Here is an 18,750-nt window from a genome sequence, read left to right as displayed (position 1 = left end):
GTTTGCTTCGTTTGCCAAAACTATTGTGGCCCCAATCAGATCAATCACTTCATGTGTGAGTTGCCAATGGTGTTGAAACTTGCATGTGGTGATACCAGGATGGTTAAGGCCACTGTTTTTGGAATGGGAGTATTTCTCCTTCTGGTTCCTCTTTCTGTTATAATGACATCCTATGGGTTTATTCTTCACTCTGTATCACGCATGAGATCGAGTGCTGGGTGGCGCAAGGCTTTCTCCACTTGTGGCTCCCATCTCCTTGTGGTGGCTTTATTTTATGGCCCTTCCATCTGGATGTATATGGTTCCCAAGACTGATTCATCTCCTGATCGTGATAAACAAGTTGCAGTCTTCTATGTTGTAGTCACCCCTCTGCTCAACTCCATCATTTACACCCTACGAAATAAGGACATTCATCGGGCATTAGGCAAGATCTTCCGAAAAAGGTACTTTGAATGAAATCATGAGGGCTTCTGCCAGCGTTAATAAATTAAAAACAAACAAACTCATGGTCTAATGGTGGCTGATTATGAGCATTGCTCCAGAATGATTTGAAAGTGTTTTGTTTCTCTAACCCTGAAATCAACTCATGGGTTATGTGGATAATTGATCAGACTTGTCTTTATTGAGTAATTGTGCTGAGATATTAACAGAATAAAAGAGTTTGAAAGAACTTTGGAGGTTTTCCAGTCCAACCCCCTGCTCAAGCAGGAGACCCCATTTGATGATGTATGTTGCTTATAGCAAAACAGACTAACAGATAAAATGTGAAATGATAATTTGGTTTAGCTTTGAAGATAATTTAAGTTAAGAGATGAAAATGAAATGTTAAAGAGTGGGATAGTGAATTTGAGAAACATACCGTATTTTTTCAAAAAAGAAGGTGAAAATCAGGCTGCATCTTATACACTGAATACAGAATTTTTGGCCAACTTAAACCCCACCTCCTTTGCAAAAATGGATGTGCAGAGAGTTTGGGTGGCTTGCAAAGTGTTCCTGAGGGCTGAAGAGAGCAAAAACGAGCAAAAAACAGGCCGTTTTTGCTTGTTTTTGTCCCCCCCCCATCCCCCAGGAGCACTCTAAGAGCCTCCCAAAGCTTTGCATGCCATTTTATGTGTAAAAAACGAGGCGTAAAGAGGGTTTGGGAGGCCTGCAGAGTGCAAAAACTTTTTTTAAAAAAATTACCTCTTCAAAATCATGGTGTGTCTTATACTCTGATGCATTTTATAGTCCGAAAAATATGGTACTTAGTGATGGAGTTGATGCTATTGTAAAAGATTAGTGATATTGTTTATGTACCAAGAAAAAAATAAGTTTAAGATAAAAAACATGGAAGGAGAATAATATGGCTGAAATTGGAAACAGAGATATGATGTTAAATGGATTATGTATATGAGAGGATGTAAACGAAAAGACCCGGCCAACACTTGTTCACAAAATATGTAAAAACTTTTAATAAAAAATAAAAACCTTAAAAAAAAGCAAGAGACTCTGTGCCAGGGGCATCAAAGAGAAAGTACAGGGACTAGATCGAGCCATAGGGTGCCTCAGTGATGTGTGGTGAGGTTGATGGCTGGTGAGGCACTGACACAGTGGTGGGTTTCAAATTTTTTTAGACTTGTGGACTTCAACTCCCAGAATTCCACAGCCAGGCATGCTCAGTTCTGATTTAAAGTGACAGCATTTGTTTTTCTCCTTTGCTCCTTCTTTCTTTTTCTTTTTCTTCTCCCTTCCCATCCTTCCTCCCTCTTTCCCTCCCTCCACCCTCTCTCAAACACACACACACACACACAAGTTGGATTTGACTATCTCTCCTACCCCCTTCCCTCTCTCTCACTCACTCACTCTCTCTCAAACAAACACACACACACACACCCTTGCTGAACTCTGCTCGAGTGTTCATAAAATGCTTAAAGTCAGACTAGATGAGGCATGCAGTTCTCCTGCCTCATAGTAGAGGGCGGTTTTTAGAGGCTTTTTTTAACAGCTAAGCAGAGTCATCCACGGTGAAGCAGCAACTAACTCAGCCTGACCTCAACTCTTGCCTTTTTCCTTTTACATTTTTTTTCTTTTCATGACAGTGGTGAGGCTGTGCCTCACCTGACTGCACGTCACTGGGGTGCCTAGATCTGGGCCCTGAAAACAGCAAAAGACTGGTCTGTGGTGTCTCTATCAGTGGAAAGGGAGCTCGAGAAGGCCATGTGAGGTCCTCACGAGCTCCATTTTTGCTGGCAGAGGGTTGCAGGAGGCTGTCGCAACTGAAAATGGAGCTAACACAACCCTCTTGAGCTCTTCTTTTCGCTGGCAGAGTGTGGCAGGAAGCCGTCACAGCCAAAAACGGAGCTCGGGAGCCCGTTTTCCCTGGCAGAGCACCTGGGCCACCACAGGCACCTTCAACATGAGTGATATTGAGTTGGCCACACCCACCGCAGCCACACCCACCCCGGTCCTCTGAGGTAAAAAAACCACAACCCTGATTTGGCCTTCAAAGAAATCAAGTTTGACACCCCTGCCCTATACCATTTCAGACAAATGTTGTCTCTTCTTAAAAGCGCTTTCTATCAGGGCAACCTGATCTACCCAAATATGAGATGGAGCATACTGCTTCCGCTTTCGCCTTTCAGGCCCAATCCGGGAGCCTTCGCAGACAGTTGCTTTCGCGACAAACTCTTTTTAATGTTAAATTGATATTTACCACCAAAGAAACAAAGAGAGAGTAGTATAGATCTATTTCAAGCTATTTAGATCTACGTTTTGATCACCCCTCTGCTCAACGCCATCATTTACACCGGACATTCACAGGGCAGTAGCCAAGATCTTGTGAAGGAGGGTTTTGAACAAGACCATTAGGCTTTCTATCATGGTTAATCAACTTTTTTAAAAAAACCAGATGGCTGTTTATGAGTATTACTTGAAAATGCTTTGAATGTAATTTGTGTATGATTTATCTCTTCTTTTAGTCTTTATTCAGTAATTGTGTACACATGTTGAAACCTCAAGGACTCTTTCTCTTGAGGTGTAAAGAAACCCACCCATGGTGTTGAAAAATTATAGAATTCTTTCTAAATGTACTGGAATGATGGACAATGAACTTCTCAAACTTACATGTATTTAAAAAAAAATTGTTTTGAAGGTAGGGTTCCATGAATTTAAATTTAGAATCATATGGCTTTAAAAAAAATAAAGCAAGAAAAACAAAACACACAATATTATCTATTTGCCCTTTCTTTCTTTGAAAGCAGATCTGAAATCAAGATATCGGTATGCTTGCTGCCTATGGAGTTGTGTGGGTGGCAGAGTCTTGTGTTGGTTCATTGCCTTCCTCAAAGGCTGGTCTCCATTGGTGTTGGTACAGGGCAAGGGATCCAGAACACAGGAGATTTGCTCAACTTCATATTGTGCACCAGCTATGTCCTTTCCTGGATGGGGAGGCTCTTGGTTCAGTCCTTCACACCTTGTCCATCTATTCTTTAGATCATTATTGTAATTCCCTTTCCCTGGGGCTATTCTCAAAAAGTATCCAAAAGCTTCAGATGATGCAGAAGGTGACTCTTAGGGACTCCAAAGATGACACATGTAACACCTATGCTAGATGAGATCCATTGGTTGCTGGTTTCATTCTTCATCCAATACAATAGCAATAGCACTTAGACTTATATACCACTTCACAAGGCTTTGCAGACCTCTCTAAGAGGTTTACAGAGTCAGCATATTTGCCCCCAACAATCTGGGCCTTTAGTTTACCCACCTTGGAAGAAGGGAAGGCTGAGTCAACCTTGAACCTGGTGCAGGAATGGTTTCCGGCTGCTCCTACTGCCGGTTCGCTCAGGGACTCGCTACGCATGCATGCGCAGTACTAAAAAAAAAAAACGGTTTGGGGTGTGGCAAGCTGAGTTACTACCTACCTGGCCAAAGCAGGCCGAACCAATAGGAACCCTGGCCTGGTCAGATTCGATCTGCCAAATTGCAGCCAGCAGGCAGTCAGCAGAAGTAGCCTGCAGTACTGCATTCTAACCACTATGCTACCGTGGCACAAGGTATTGGTTTTTACATTTAAAACACTACATGGTGTGGGGCTAAAATGAGCCATCTTTTCTCACATTACAATGGCCTGTTCCACTCTGTCAGGTAGGGAAGGGATATTGTGGACCTTGTCAGTTAAAGAAGTTTGACTGGTGGGGTTTAAGAAGAGTCATTTGTGTCATTCTCTCGCCCTTTGGAACATTCTCCTCCCTCCACAGAGGCAAGGTAGGACCCTACTGCCTTGGCCAGTTGGTATAGTGGCTAAGCACCCAGCTAGAAAGCAGGAGACCACAAGTTCAAGTCCCACCTCAGTCATAAAAGCCAGCTTGGGGCCACTCATTCTCTCTCAGCCCAAAACACCTCATAAGGCTGCTGTTTTGGGGAAAATAGGAGGAGGAAGATATTTTAGATTTGTTCACCGCCCTGAGTTACTTGTCAAAATAATAAAAGTGGGATAGACGTTTAGAACAAAATGGCAATTTGTTTCATTGTTAAAACTCGAGTAGCACAATTTCCAAATCTCAGTTTGTGATATACAAGGGGGCACATACACACTAGGACATACATTTCTCATGAGCTGAAACTTTTAAGAAATTTGTCTAAATGTGCTTGACAGAGCATAGTGTATAGAATGTATTCTGAATCTAGCAAATTTTTGCCAAGATTTATTGGTTTAAAAATTTGAGACCTTTTTCTTTACTTTCAGGATCATATGCTTTTAAATTCGGGAACGTATGGAATGAAATGCAAAAAAGAGAGATATCTATTCTTATTTAAGATCATTGGTAAAGCAAATTCTCTTGCGTCACATTGTAATAACACTGATGGGAAACAAACAAGCCAACGAAACAGGTAGAAGGAAATCCTTACGTCCAGTAAGAAATCATGGAACAAACTAGGGGTGTCAAACTTGATTTGCGGGCTGCATCAGGGTTGCCTTTGACCTCGGGGGGAATGGATGGGCATGGCCATGGTAGGTGTGGCAGGGGTGGGTGTGGCTGGGGTGGGTGTGGCCACCTCACCATCCTTTGTGTCAGGGGCATCTATGGTGGCCTGGTGGGGCTAGCGGGATCCATTGTCTCCAGCAGAGGAAGGCAAGACAAGGGAGACCACCAAACTCTTGTCCTCCAGAGGAGCCTCACTGTTCATCTCAGGCCATGCAGGGTGTTGTGTATGGCAGTTTCCTGGTTCCGCTAGGGGATGCCATACTCGATTCTGATTGGTTCCTGCTTGACAGCTGGCATATATAAAAAGCTGTCAAGCAGGGTGTCAGGGTTGCCATTATCTGAGACACATGCATAGTGAAATGCCATGTTGGCAACCTGTTAGCAATAAACTGTTAGCATCAAGAGATCTGACTTGCCTCAGTCTTTCCCTCCACCTGAGTTCTCCCAGAGAGAACACAGAGGACACTCGGATGGTGATGCATGCTGTTCAGAGCCCTAGGCAGTGGAGTGCAAGTGCCCAGCCCAGCCCTCAAGTTCTCAGGGCACCGGGACCCCACAGCCCAGCCCCTTTTCCCCGAGGGGGTGATCAGCTGTTCTTCCCTCTTCCTTGAAGCTGCCGCTGCTGCTCTCCATTTTTGCTGGCAGAGGCACCTTTACTTTTTCCAAGGTGACCCCATGGGCCGGATCTAACACCTCACCAGCCAAATCCGGCCTACAATCCTTGAGTTTGACACCCCTGGAATAAAGCATGCATTCTTCTCTTAATGGTTATGAAAGTTTCCACAAACAATTTATTGATCTCATCTGAAGAAAGAGAGCAGCTTTTGAAGGTATATTAGGTTATTCAGAATGGGAAAACAAAACTAGTCTAATTTCCAGTAAAATGTCTCTTATTATTTTTCTTCCTTTTCTTCAGCTGGGAGGCCAAGTTGTGAGTTGAGAATATCTGTCAGGGTTCCGATTGATGCCCTCATAAAAGCAGGTGCCTCAAGCAAGAAAAATCCAGTTGTTTCTGAGGAGCGTCATGTCAGCAGGGACCAAGTGAAGCCAGCTCTGACCCCACTCAATTCGCGCCTTGCCTCTGACCCTGTTTCCCCTTCCCCCCCAAGGTGTGTCCTTAGTCACATTCCTAAACAAAGCAATTTCGCAGGTCGTAGAAGTCACTCCCTTTGGCTATTGTTGGTTTCTGTGGAGATGGCCTTGACTTTGCCCAGCTAAGGAAGTGTTCTGTTTTGACTGAGGTGCACATTCCTCAATGCAGTTGTGATGCTCGATTCCCCATCCCCCTGCCTCAGGAGCTAGTCAGGAAAGTTTCATGAGTTGACAATATTACTGTTAAGGAATTAATCTTGCTGGGATTCAGCGAAAGTCTAGAAAGGACTGTCACGATGTTAAAAAGTTTGCTAGGCCTGAACTGCCTAAACTGACATTCAAGAGTTAAACTAAGAAAGCTTTATTGCGCAGGTCATAAAACAAAATGTTATCTGAAAGTGATTTATTGCGCACGCGTTACACATTCCAAAATTCTTCTCTTCTTTGTTCGGCAGCCAACTTGGCAAACGTAGCTTTCATTATCCAAATGTAACCATTAGTTATTTTCTGTTTCATTTACTTTTATTATTTTCGTATTAAAGTTTGTTTATTAATTAGAATACTTTTAAAGACTTTTATTTTTCTCAATATCTCAAAAGATATGCGGAAGGGAATCAGCCACGGTCCATTGATCTCAGATATCAGGTGTTTTTTTTCCCCTAACAACTTGGTAGCAGAGGATGGTTACAATTTATGGCTGTATTTTCTCTTCGCGCTATCTAAAGATAACCGACTAAGCCTAATTAGCAATGTCGGAGAAAAAGAAAAAAAAGAAAAGGAAAGATGGGGCGAGCACAGATGAATCAGCTTCCTCTGACAAGGAGGCTCCCTCAGACACAGAGAAGCAAAAACCTTCAAACATACTCCAGGAGCAACAAAGTGCCGAGCCAAATATGGGGGAAGGAGCTACAGGACGCGACATCCACGAAACGAGGTCAGTGGTTCCTCCTTCTAAAATATCTCCAGGAGATTATGAATTTTTGGGGGCCAAGCCAAAACTTCCCACTCTGCCAGAGCCACTCCATTCCCAGACCCTCGCAGATTATCAAACGATTGATGAATGGCAACTGCCGGCACAAAAAAAATCCTCCCACGCAGAAAGCAGATTTTATGAAATCCCCCCAGATGATGAGCAAGAAATGCAAAGCTATCTTGATCAAATAGAATGTTTCGAAAGATATGCTAGGGAGGCGAGAGTGTGTTTTGAAGAGATAAGGCGAAGTAGGAGAAGCTCCCCCACTCCCAAAATGTCTGAGGACGCCATCTTGTCTTCAAAACAACAGCCTAAGACACACCCCACAGAGTTCATTGGTCAATTAGAACAAAGAGACATGTACACGTCACCGAGGTCACGTGGTCCCTTTGAGTCAACTGAACTTCCGCATACATATAGAAAGGAGAGGCAGCCAAAAAGTGAAGCTGCACTGCCATCTGCTGGAGGAGAAAAATTATTACAGCAAAAGATGAAGCAATTGGACCAGATTTTTAGAGATCTGTCTATGAGTTTTACAGAAGCCCAAACTTTGCCCCCAAAGGTTAAGTCTTCAACACCCCCTGGCGGCGTTGAATCCTCCCTAGATGGAAAAAGGCAAAGCGAAAGGCGAATTCGAGGAAGCCAATTTGATGTTGCCACGCAAAGGCCAATGATGCAACCCCAGCATCCCCTGGTTCAACAACCAGATTTGCAACCAGAGCAACAAATTGTTCCTCAGCAGGTATTCACAGTCACCCCCTTGACTGGTGAGTCCAAATTAAAGGAGTCAGGAGAGAATTATAAAGCCTGGGTCAGTGAAATTGCGCTCTTACTTCGAAGAGAAGGCACACATTCCATGATTTTTAATCCTCCTCCTCCACCGTGGATGCCTGCAATAAGAGACCTCGAAAACAGAGCAATCACGACTTTACTCATGTCAATGGAAATTGAGATCCAAGGTATCTTTCCACCTGATGCAACTGCCCAAGAAATATGGGCTATTTTGGAAGATTGCTACAGGCCCGTTTCAATTGAATCCTCATGTTTGCTCATGTCTGAGTTCCATGGTTCGAAGTTGAAACCTGGTGAACGAATTGGTGGACATTTGACCAAACTGAAAAGAATGAGAAGTGAATTGAGACAAAATGGCCATGTAATCGATGATATCCAAATGATTAGCATCATCATTAACTCATTGAATTATGAATGGAAAGATGCTGTTGCAAAGATTAACTACGTGCCTATTGCTCAACGCACAGTTAACCACGTTTGCAGACTTTTAGTGGAAGACGAAGCTATCAGGTTAGCTACACCACATCTGCAACGACCTCCAGCATCAAAGGCTCCAGCCAGACGTCCCTTCCGAGGAAGAGGCTACGCTCCAAGGATGCCAAAATGCTACACCTGCAACCGTGTGGGACATGACACCCGGGATTGTCCCCAACGAGTTCCAGCTCCCGTCACGTACCAGCCCAGAGGAACAGATTCCAGAGGCAGAGGTAGAGGCGGAAGACAAGGTCGTCGTGGTCCAAGGCGTGATTCACAAGCTCCACTTGTGACACTGGCCATAACCAACGTTCCACAACCTGATCCAAAGTTCGACAGATGTCTTTTGTGGACTTTAGATAGTGGAGCAGCTGTGCACGTTACCCACAGAAGGGAACTTTTCACAGAGATGGGCGAACCAGAGCCCGAGTATCGAGAACTGTATTCCTTCACCAACCACACTTGCAAGGTTATGGGAAAAGGAACTGTTTACATTGAAGAGCTCGATACACACATCCCTGATGTTTATTACATACCTTCAGCAACCAGTAATTTGCTTAGTCAAAGTCACTTGTCTAGAGATTTAAAGTTCCAGGTTCACCACCTCGAAAAAGCAAGTTACTTAGTTAAAGATGGAGATATTGTTGCTGAAACCATGCTGATTGGTGGTGTTTATTACTTAAAGCCAAAGCCTAAAGGGCAAGCACAGGCAAGTATGCAAACTCCAAAAAGGCACAACGCAAACCCAGAGAGAGTTGTCCCAGAGAGAGAAAGCGTTACTGTGCCAAAGGCTCCTAAAGCCAACAAACAAAGAAAACAGAAACAGATTGCTCAGAGCAAGCCTGAGGGTCCTCATGAAACTGTTAATGTTGAGAATTCACTAACTGGTAAACCTTTGCATTCCAGGTGTATTCACAAGTGGCACAGAAGATTGGGGCATGCCAGTTTCCGTGTTCTTAGAAAGATGCCGGAGTTCACAAAAGGTTTGGATCTAAAGGGGTGTAAGGTGTTTTTGGATTGTGCGGTTTGCAAAAAGGCTAAATCCAAGGCGGCTGCAATTCCCAAACACGCTACACGCCTGTCAACACGCATTTTTGATTTGGTACACACTGACATAGTGGGTCCTTTCCCACCAACACTTGGTGGCAGAAAGTATTTTTTAACAATTGTAGATAATCATTCTAGATATGGATTTGTATATCCTATGAGAGAGAAATCTGAGACCTTTCAGATCTTTAAAGACTTTGCAGCATTTGTTTCTACACAATACCAAGTTCGCATCGCCAGAATCCAAAGTGACGGTGGTGCAGAATTCATGTCTCAGCGTTTCCAGGACTGGATGCGTAAAAATGGAATTCTTCATCAGACATCTGCTCCATATACACCGGCTCATAATGGAGTCGTAGAAAGAAGACAAGGGGTTCTACAAACCATGATGCGTTGTCTTCTAGAAGATGCCAATCTCAGTAACGCATACTGGGGTGAAGCAATCAAATATGCAAATTACATTGTCAACCGTACTTGGAGCAGTGTAATCAATCAAACTCCTTTCTACATGCTGTATGGCTACAAGCCTGATCTCAAGAACCTCCACATTTTTGGTTCATATGCTATGGTGAACACTCCCTTAAGTCAAAGAAGAAAGGGAGGTACAGTAGCAAAGAGACTGAGATTTATGGGTATTGATGATAATTCAAAATGGTACAAATTCATTGATACTAAACATGTGATTGTCATTTCACAATCTGCTAATTTTGAGGAAGATATTGACTGGTCCAGGATTCATTCCAATGATCCTGAAGTTTATTTTCCTAGAGATGGTGTTCCAGATGCCACGCAGCCTGATGACAATTCGCAGGCAGATGTTCCTTCTACCAGTTCTTCACAACCTGATGTTCCGTCTTCGCAAGCCACGGATGCTGATGCTAGCGACGAACGTGAGGACGAGGATGATGATGATGAAGAAGAAGAAGACTGGTCTGTTGTTTCTAGACGCTCCAAGAGGGCCACAAAAGGAATCCCTCCACAACGTTATTCATGGCAACTGACAAAAACACCAGTACCTTTGATTTGCAACGTTACTCTTCCTCCTGAGACATTCACACAAATCAAACAGCTTCCTGATTCAGAACAAGACAAATGGTATGATGCAATGCAGGATGAAATGGACAGTTTGAAGAAACTTAATGTATTCACACCTGCAAAACCTCCAGCAAACAAGAAAGTCATTGGCACCCGATGGGTCTACAGAATCAAGAAGAAACCAAATGGTGAGTCTTTATACAAAGCCAGACTTGTAGCTCAGGGTTTCGCTCAACATTATCCTGAGGACTACACAAACACTTACTCACCAACAGTCAGAACTGAAAGCGTAAAAATTGCTTTAACCACTGCAACTATTCTTGGTTTAGAAGTTTTTCAATTTGATGTGGACACAGCTTATCTACATGCAGACCTAGATGAAGAGATCTACGTGAGAAGCCCTCCTGGATTCCAAAAGCAAGAAGGGGATACCTGGTTCCTGAACAAAAGTCTTTATGGTCTGAAACAGTCAGGTTTAATGTGGTATTTATGTCTTACTGACAAACTAAATTCAATGGGCTTTATTAAGTCCGAAACTGATGAATGCGTGTTCACAAAAAGATCTAACAATGCATATGAGATAATTCTTGTTTATGTTGATGATATTGTTTATATTGGTCCAAATAAGAAAATGAGTGAGATTTTTGCCAAAAGTTTGCAGAGATACTTCACACTAAAATCTTTAGGACACATTAGCACTTATTTAGGTGTTCAAATTGAAAAGACACAGAAGGGGTTTAGTCTTTCACAAGAGGAGAAAATTGACCACATTCTACATCATTGCAACATGAAAGATGCTAGCACAACAAAGACACCCATGCAAACAGATTTTCACAACTTAACACATGAACCAAGTCCTGAGTTCGAGGATCAAACACTCTATCGTTCAGTCATTGGTTCACTATTATACATTAGTAGTTGGACCAGACCTGACATCGCACTTAGTGTTAATCTTTTATCACAACACGTAGGTAAGGCAACACAATTTCATTGGTCATGCATTAAGAAGTTGTTGAAATACCTGAAACACACTAAGCACATGAAGTTATTGCTAGAACCAACACACACTGATCAACCAAAGCTGATTTGTTTTGCCGATTCCGACTGGGCGAGCGACAAGAAGTCACACAAAAGCACTTCTGGTTACATGATGTTCCTAAATGGTTGTCCTGTTTACTGGCAAGTGAGAAAACAGAGTTTTGTTTCATGTTCATCTACTGAAGCTGAATATGCTTGTGTTTCAGATGCTTGTAATTCTCTAACGTGGTTTGATGCTTTGATCACAGATATCTGGACACGTCCGATTCGACCAATCACCGTGATGGAAGATAATGTATCTGTTGTCTATATTTCTGAGTCACATTTTACAGGTTCTAGGTCCAGACACATTGACATTCGTTATCAAAACACAAAGCAATTAGTTAAGCAAGGTTTTGTTAAATTGCAATATGTTTCTACACATGATCAGATTGCAGACATGCTTAACAAACCACTCGCCGCAAATCAACACGAATATCTGCGAAAGAAGATGTGCCTTAATTGATGATTTGATGATGTCAGCCCAGACTAGCAAAAGAAGGGGTGTCACAATGTTAAAAAGTTTGCTAGGCCTGAACTGCCTAAACTGACATTCAAGAGTTAAACTAAGAAAGCTTTATTGCGCAGGTCATAAAACAAAATGTTATCTGAAAGTGATTTATTGCGCACGCGTTACACATTCCAAAATTCTTCTCTTCTTTGTTCGGCAGCCAACTTGGCAAACGTAGCTTTCATTATCAAAATGTAACCATTAGTTATTTTCTGTTTCATTTACTTTTATTATTTTCATATTAAAGTTTGTTTATTAATTAGAATACTTTTAAAGACTTTTATTTTTCTCAATATCTCAAAAGATATGCGGAAGGGAATCAGCCACGGTCCATTGATCTCAGATATCAGGCATTTTTTTTCCCCTAACAAGGACTCCATGGAGAGATATCCTAAAAGGAAAAACAGCTTAAAACACTTGAGAAGACCTGAAAATGAAATAATGAACAATACTACAGAGAATGAAAAACAAAAGACACCAGATGAGACGAATATGGTTGCATAAAGAGCTGTCTGACAAATTGAAAGACAAAAAGGTCAAATATGAAAAATGGAAAAAGAAACACTAAAACAGAATACCAGCAAACAGCCCGAATCTCAAACTTGGAGTCAAGATAACTAAGGCCCAGAATGAGTTAAAACTGGAAAACAACAACAACAACAACATCTTGGATCTTGGAGTTCTAGTGGACAACCATTTAAATATGAGCCAGCAGTGTGCAGCAGCTGCCAAAAAAGTCAACACAGTTCTAGGCTGCATCAACAGAGGGATAGAATCAAGATCACATGAAGTGTTAATACCACTTTATAAGGCCTTGGTAAGGCCACACTTGGAATACTGCATTCAGTTCTGGTCGCCGCGATGTAAAAAAGATGTGGAGGCTCTAGAACAGGGGTGTCCAAACTTTTTTCAAAGAGGGCCAGATTGGATGAAGTGAACATGCTGGAGGGCCGAACATTTTTCCGAACATTCTTTGAACAATTACAATTAAATGCAAATGAATTATTTTATGCCAAGTTAATTGCAAATGGCATACTTTTCATTTCATAACATTAAGATCAACTGACAGCTGAGTTTTCACAATGTATTTTAAATAAATTTTAAAAAAACTTACCTGCACTAATGTGAAGGGTAAAACTGAGATCTGTACTGCAGCAAATAGGCTCGGTCTGGTACAAAGGCAAATCAACACTTTAATTGCATCCAAAATGAAGATTTATGCCCCATTTTCCCAATGAATCATTATTTTGTTAAAGCGGAAGCAAAATATGTGAGTTTTGTTGTTGTTGTTGTGCCCAAGGAAAGAAACCGGGAACTTGAGTTACCCCCTTCAATTCCTTCTCACCCGCACCTCTCTTTCATTCTCTACATTGCTAAGATGTTAATAAACTTCCCCAAAGTTTAGACGTGGCAAATATGCAAGCGCACACACACATACGCTTATTGATACCCTTTAAAAACCTTCCGATATTTGTTTATAGTGGCTCATGTGAGCTTTAATGGGCCATCTCCTCTTTTTTCTTTTTTCTTTGGTCTCTTCAAGCAGAGAAGTTAATGCGTGGCTGAATATTTCCTCCTTCCTTCCTTAAAAAAAAACAAAAACAAAATACCAACCCACCTTGGGGGAAGGTCCCTTGCTTTTCACGAGCCTGGCAGAGAAGCTACAAGTATCCCTTGGCCCCGTGCTTCACGTACTGCGCCTGCGCCACCTGGTAGTTTGCCCATTTCGCAGCCTGTGTTGTGAAGGCTACGGCGCGCGTTCTTCGGCGATACCCGTGAGGCTTGGTCTCTCGTTTCTTCAAAAGGCGCCCTTTCTCCCCCCCCCCAAGGGAGACAGAAGTTTCCCCCTTTTCTTTGGTACGAATGTGGCCCGACCAGTTTACAAGCAAGTTGCCTTGCCTGTTTTTAGGCTGGCCTGTGGATGATAGGTACCTTTGCTATAGGACAGAGTTTCTCAACCTTGGCTACTTTAAGTCCTGTGAACTTCAACCCCCAGAATTCCCCAGCCAGCTTCCAATGCGGCCCTCTCACCGCCCTCCCTCCTGTGGCAGACAGTCTTCTGTTTGCCGCCCTCAATCAGAAGGGAGGGCCATGGGAGGGCCGCATTTACACAGAGCAGGGAGGGCTGTTAGAGGGCCGTATTAAACTGCCCCCCCAGGCCGCAAATGGCCCGTGGGCCAGACTTTGGACATGCCTGCTGTAGAAAGTGCAGAGAAGAGCAACAAAGATGATTAGGGGACTGGAGACTAAAACATATGAAGAACGGTTGCAGGAACTAGGTATGTTTAGCTTAAGAGAAAGAAGGACTAGGGGAGACATGATAGCAGTCTTCCAATATCTCAGGGGTTGCCACAAAGAAGAGGGAGTCAAACTATTCTCCAAGGCACCTGAGGACAGAACAAGAAGCAATGGGTGGAAACTAATCAAGGAGAGAAGCAACTTAGAACTGAGGAGAAATTTCCTGACAGTTAGAACAATTAATCAGTGGAACAGCTTGCCTCCAGAAGTTGTGAATGCCCCAACACTGGAAGTCTTTAAGAAGATGTTGGATAGCCATTTGTCTGAAACGGTATAGGGTTTCCTGCCTAGGCAGGGGGTTGGACTAGAAGACCTCCAAGGTCCCTTCCAACTCTACTATTGTATTGTATTGTATTGTATTGTATTGTATTATAACAGCAACAACAACACATTTCACATTTAAAGTGTGAATGCAGCAAAATTACACAAACTGATTTCAAAGCTAGACACAACTGAGTTGTTAAATTAATCCATTGGTCATTATGTAAAAATATGACTTACCTGTATCCGAAAAGTCATGGGAGCACAAAGTTGAAAAAGTTACCAAAAATGAGAAGGTGAAGATATTGTGGCACTTTTGAATATAGACGGATCGTCATTTGGAACACAACACACCAGATATCATGGTTGTAGAGGGCCGAAAAGTGCAATTTATTGACATCACGGTACCAGGAGATGCCAGAGTCAAAGAAAATTAATGGGAAATAATAATGAAATACTGCAACCTGGCTGTCTAAACTACCCAATTATCGATGAAGCATGTAACAGTGATACCCATTGTCATCAGGGCACTTGGCACCATGTCCAAGAATTTTTTAAGATACACTAACAACTTGCAGCTTCCTGCAATAACAACAGCAGAACTGCAAAAAAACTGTGCTACTTGGAACATCGTATATTTTAAGAAGATACTTGGTTGATACTTAGGACACTGGCAGCAACCCATATCAACCATTAGAACCAATCACTGGTATTTATGATACATTTTTGAATGTTCACTTAACTCAGTGCTTCTCAATTATTTTCTGTCATGCCCCCCCTAGGAAGAAGAAAACATTTCGCGCCCCCCCCCCGCGCGACTGTAAATAGTATCATTTGTCTATAAAATTGTTATAAGTACACCTCTGCATAACATAGCACACCGGTCTTTCCTCGTCTCCCACCGTAGTCACATGCTTTCTTTCCTCTTTCCCTCTTACTTGTCTATCCTTCCTTCCACCCTCCCTTCCTCCTTCCCTTCCTTCCTGCCTCCCTTCCAGTTCCCTCCTTCCTCTTTCCCCCTGCCTGCCTGCCTTCTTTCCCTCCTGCTTATCTATGCTTTCTTTCTTCCTTGCACCTCCCTCCCTTCTGCCTGCCTGCCTTCTTTCCTCTTTCCCTATCCTCCTATCCTTCCTTTCTCCCTCCCTCCTTCCCTGCCTCCCTTCCAGTTCCATCTTCCCTCCTTCCTTCTGCCTCCTTCCTGCCTGCTTGCCTTCTTTCCTCTTTCCCTCCAGCGTGTCTGCTTTTCCTTCCTTCCTTCCACCTCCCTTCTGCCCTCCTGCTTTCTTTCCTCTTTCCCTCTTGCTTGTCTATCCTTACTCCCTCCTCCCCTCTTCCCCTCCCTCCCTGCCAGCAGCTCCTCCAGCATCCCAGCTGGAAGCAGCAGCACAACAGTCGCCGTTACCAGGGGCGAAGGGGTGGCGGTGGCAAGATCGGGCGACCGCCGCCCCTTTGTCCCGTCCCCAACAGCGGCTGTTGCGCTTCCGCTTCCAGACGGAATGCTGGCGGTGGAGCTGCTGGCGGGGAGGCGAGCTACGCGGTGGCGAAGACGGGTGGTCCCATGCTTCCCTCCCTCCCACCCCCGCCCGAGCAGGCTTCTTGCACAGCTCCAGCCCGCGGCTCCAATGAAAATCCACAGTCCGAAGTGCTGCCACTTCCAGGCGGGATATATTATGCCTCGCCCACGCCTTCGCCGCCGTTGCACCCAGATGGAAAGGGAGCCTTCACGCCCCCCTTTACGGCGCGCCCCACTATTTGAGAACCGCTGACTTAACTTAACTTAACTTTATTGGATTTCTAGACCGCCCCTCTCTCAAAAGAGACTCGGGGCGGTGTACAGTCATATTAAAATAGTTAGACAGTAAATATACATGTTATAAATATACAATAAATAAATTAAACATAGGACTGGAGGAGGTAGTGTTCAGTTGACCGAGTTTCATGTTTAATGAATAAAGTATAATAATAATGCGTACAGTTTATTGATATTGCTGTACCAGGAGATGCCAGAGTTGAAGAAAAAGAACTAGAAAAATAAATCACAAAATGTTACGACCCATCAAAACTGCAAGGCCTATGGATGAAGCATGTAACAGTGATATCATTGTCATCGGGGCACTTGACACCATGTCCAAGAATTTTACAAAACACAACAAGAAATTGCAGCTTCCTGCAAATAACACCAGCGGAACTGCAAAAAACTGCGCTACTAGGAACATCCTACATTTTAAGAAGGGACCTGGTTGATACCTAGGACGCTGGCAGCAACCTGTATCAAGCATTAGCAGTCACTGGTATTTGCGACACATCTTTAAATGTTCACTTGACTGAGTTTCATGCTTAATGAATAAAAGAAATAACAATAACAGCAATAAGTTTCTTTCAATATGTAAAGTACAAGAAGAAAATCAAGGAAATGATAGTTTCACTAATGGGAGAAGATGTTGAATTCCTTCTTTACATCTGTTTTTACGCAAAAGGAAGACAATGTGCTATTAATACCACTTTGCACCACACTGGTGAGCCCACACTTGGAATACTGCATCCCGTTCTGGTCACCATGGAACAAAAACAGATGCTGAGACCCCAGAAAGTGTAAAGAGAAAAGCAACAGAGATGATAGGGCCTGGAGCTGAATTATATGATAAACAGTTGAGGAAGCTTGCTATGTCTAGCCCCTTGATGGCAAACCTATGGCACATATGCCACAGGTGGCATGCAGAGCCCTGTCTGCGGGCATGTGAGCCGTCACCCCAGATGAAGTCAACCACGCACATATGCATGCACCTCCCGCCAGTCAGTTGGTTTTGGGGTCTCTGCCAGGCATGCACAGAGAGCATGCAGAGGGGGTCAAACATGCATATGTAGGGGGTAGAGGGAGTGCATGGGGGGTCACATGTGCATGCGTGGGGAGGGTTGCATGGGGGTGTCATGTTTGCATTGCATTATGGGTGCATGTGCACGCGCACTTTCAACACGCAACAATGAAAATGTTAGCCATCACTGGTCTAGCCTGTCAAAGAGAAGAATTAGTGGGGACATCATAACTGCATTCCAGTACTTGAGGGCTTGTTACAAAGAAGAGGGGATTGATTTGTTTTCTAGGGAACCAGAGAGCAGGACAAGAAGTTATGGGTGGAAGCTTATTATGGAGAGAACTAACCTCGAAGTAAGGACATATTTTTTGACTGTGAGAGGGATGGAATAAGTTGCCTCCTGGGGTTGTGGAGCACTAGAGGTTTTCACGAATAGATTGGTTAGCCATTTGAATGGGATGGTGTAAAGCTGCTGCCTTAAGCAGAGGGTTGGACTAGAAGACCTTTGAGGTCCCTTCCAGTCTTGTGATCTTATGTATTTTCTACAATAAACATGGGAACACACACAGACTTGGAAAAATATGTCTCCTAAGTTGAATTTAAGACTTGGAAAGAGGTCTCTGACATATTTCTTAGGAAAAACATCAACATGATTTGCTACTGCCTTTTCCTGGAATTTTCTTTTAATAATCACACTTTCTTTACAATTATTTTTGAATGTTAGAAGTTCTGGGAATATTAATCTTTGTTTGTTTTTGATAATGGACATAGACATGGAGTGCTAGATATTCATTATTGTAACTTCTATTGATCTATTCAAATAAAGGTTTCATATTGGAGATACACAAGAGGTCCAGATGACGAGCAACAGAGCAGGAACAATTTATGGGAATTGACCAAAGAGTCTAGCACAATTTCATTGGATTCATGATCTCTGACTAATTTCCTTTCAAGAGAGATTTGAGAAGAAGAAAAAAGTTCTTGTTTTCTCAGTGATAATATGCAGAATCCCTTAGTGATGTTCATAAACTATACATAATTACAAGACATCTTCAGAGAATATATTATTCTGTCATGAGAATTGAGATGTTCTTAGTGTTGATGAACTTACTGAGCTCCTTCTAAAGCAATTCTTCATTTATTTTTTTAATAGGAAAAAGGATCTCCCACGATACACCTGCAAATTCCTGAATAGTTATATAACACCTGGCTTTCCTAGAAAGCAAGTGGATCACCTTCCACCTTGCTGAGCACTTGTAAAAGCTGTTAACATGCTTCATTCTTTCTTAATGGATGTGGAAGATCTTGGAAAGGAAGCAAAGTGAAGTTCTCCTCTGCCATTGGAGAAAGACTGCAGCTCTGGAAATCCCTAGTCATCCAAGAACTAACCAAGAACTTTGCTTAGCTTCC

General features: G+C 43.0%; 1 protein-coding gene across 1 annotated transcript in view; it reads left to right on the top strand.

Moving 5' to 3' along the window:
• Positions 1 to 456, top strand: part of LOC309381739 (olfactory receptor 2W1-like) — a gene marked incomplete at both ends in the record, with an annotated part of 933 nt that extends 477 nt beyond the window's left edge. Inside the window, one exon of the mRNA XM_081933025.1 lies at positions 1 to 456. This exon is cut by the window's left edge and continues 477 nt beyond it. Within this exon, the coding sequence (XP_081789151.1) occupies positions 1 to 456 (456 nt within the window).
• Positions 457 to 18,750: the final 18,294 nt, after the last annotated feature.

The sequence above is a fragment of the Natrix helvetica genome, assembly GCF_964273705.1.
Source record: "Natrix helvetica genome assembly, chromosome: Z".
NCBI classification, from domain to species: domain Eukaryota; kingdom Metazoa; phylum Chordata; class Lepidosauria; order Squamata; family Natricidae; genus Natrix; species Natrix helvetica.
Note: the sequence above shows the minus strand (reverse complement) of the source record. Positions and strands in the feature narration are given on the sequence as shown.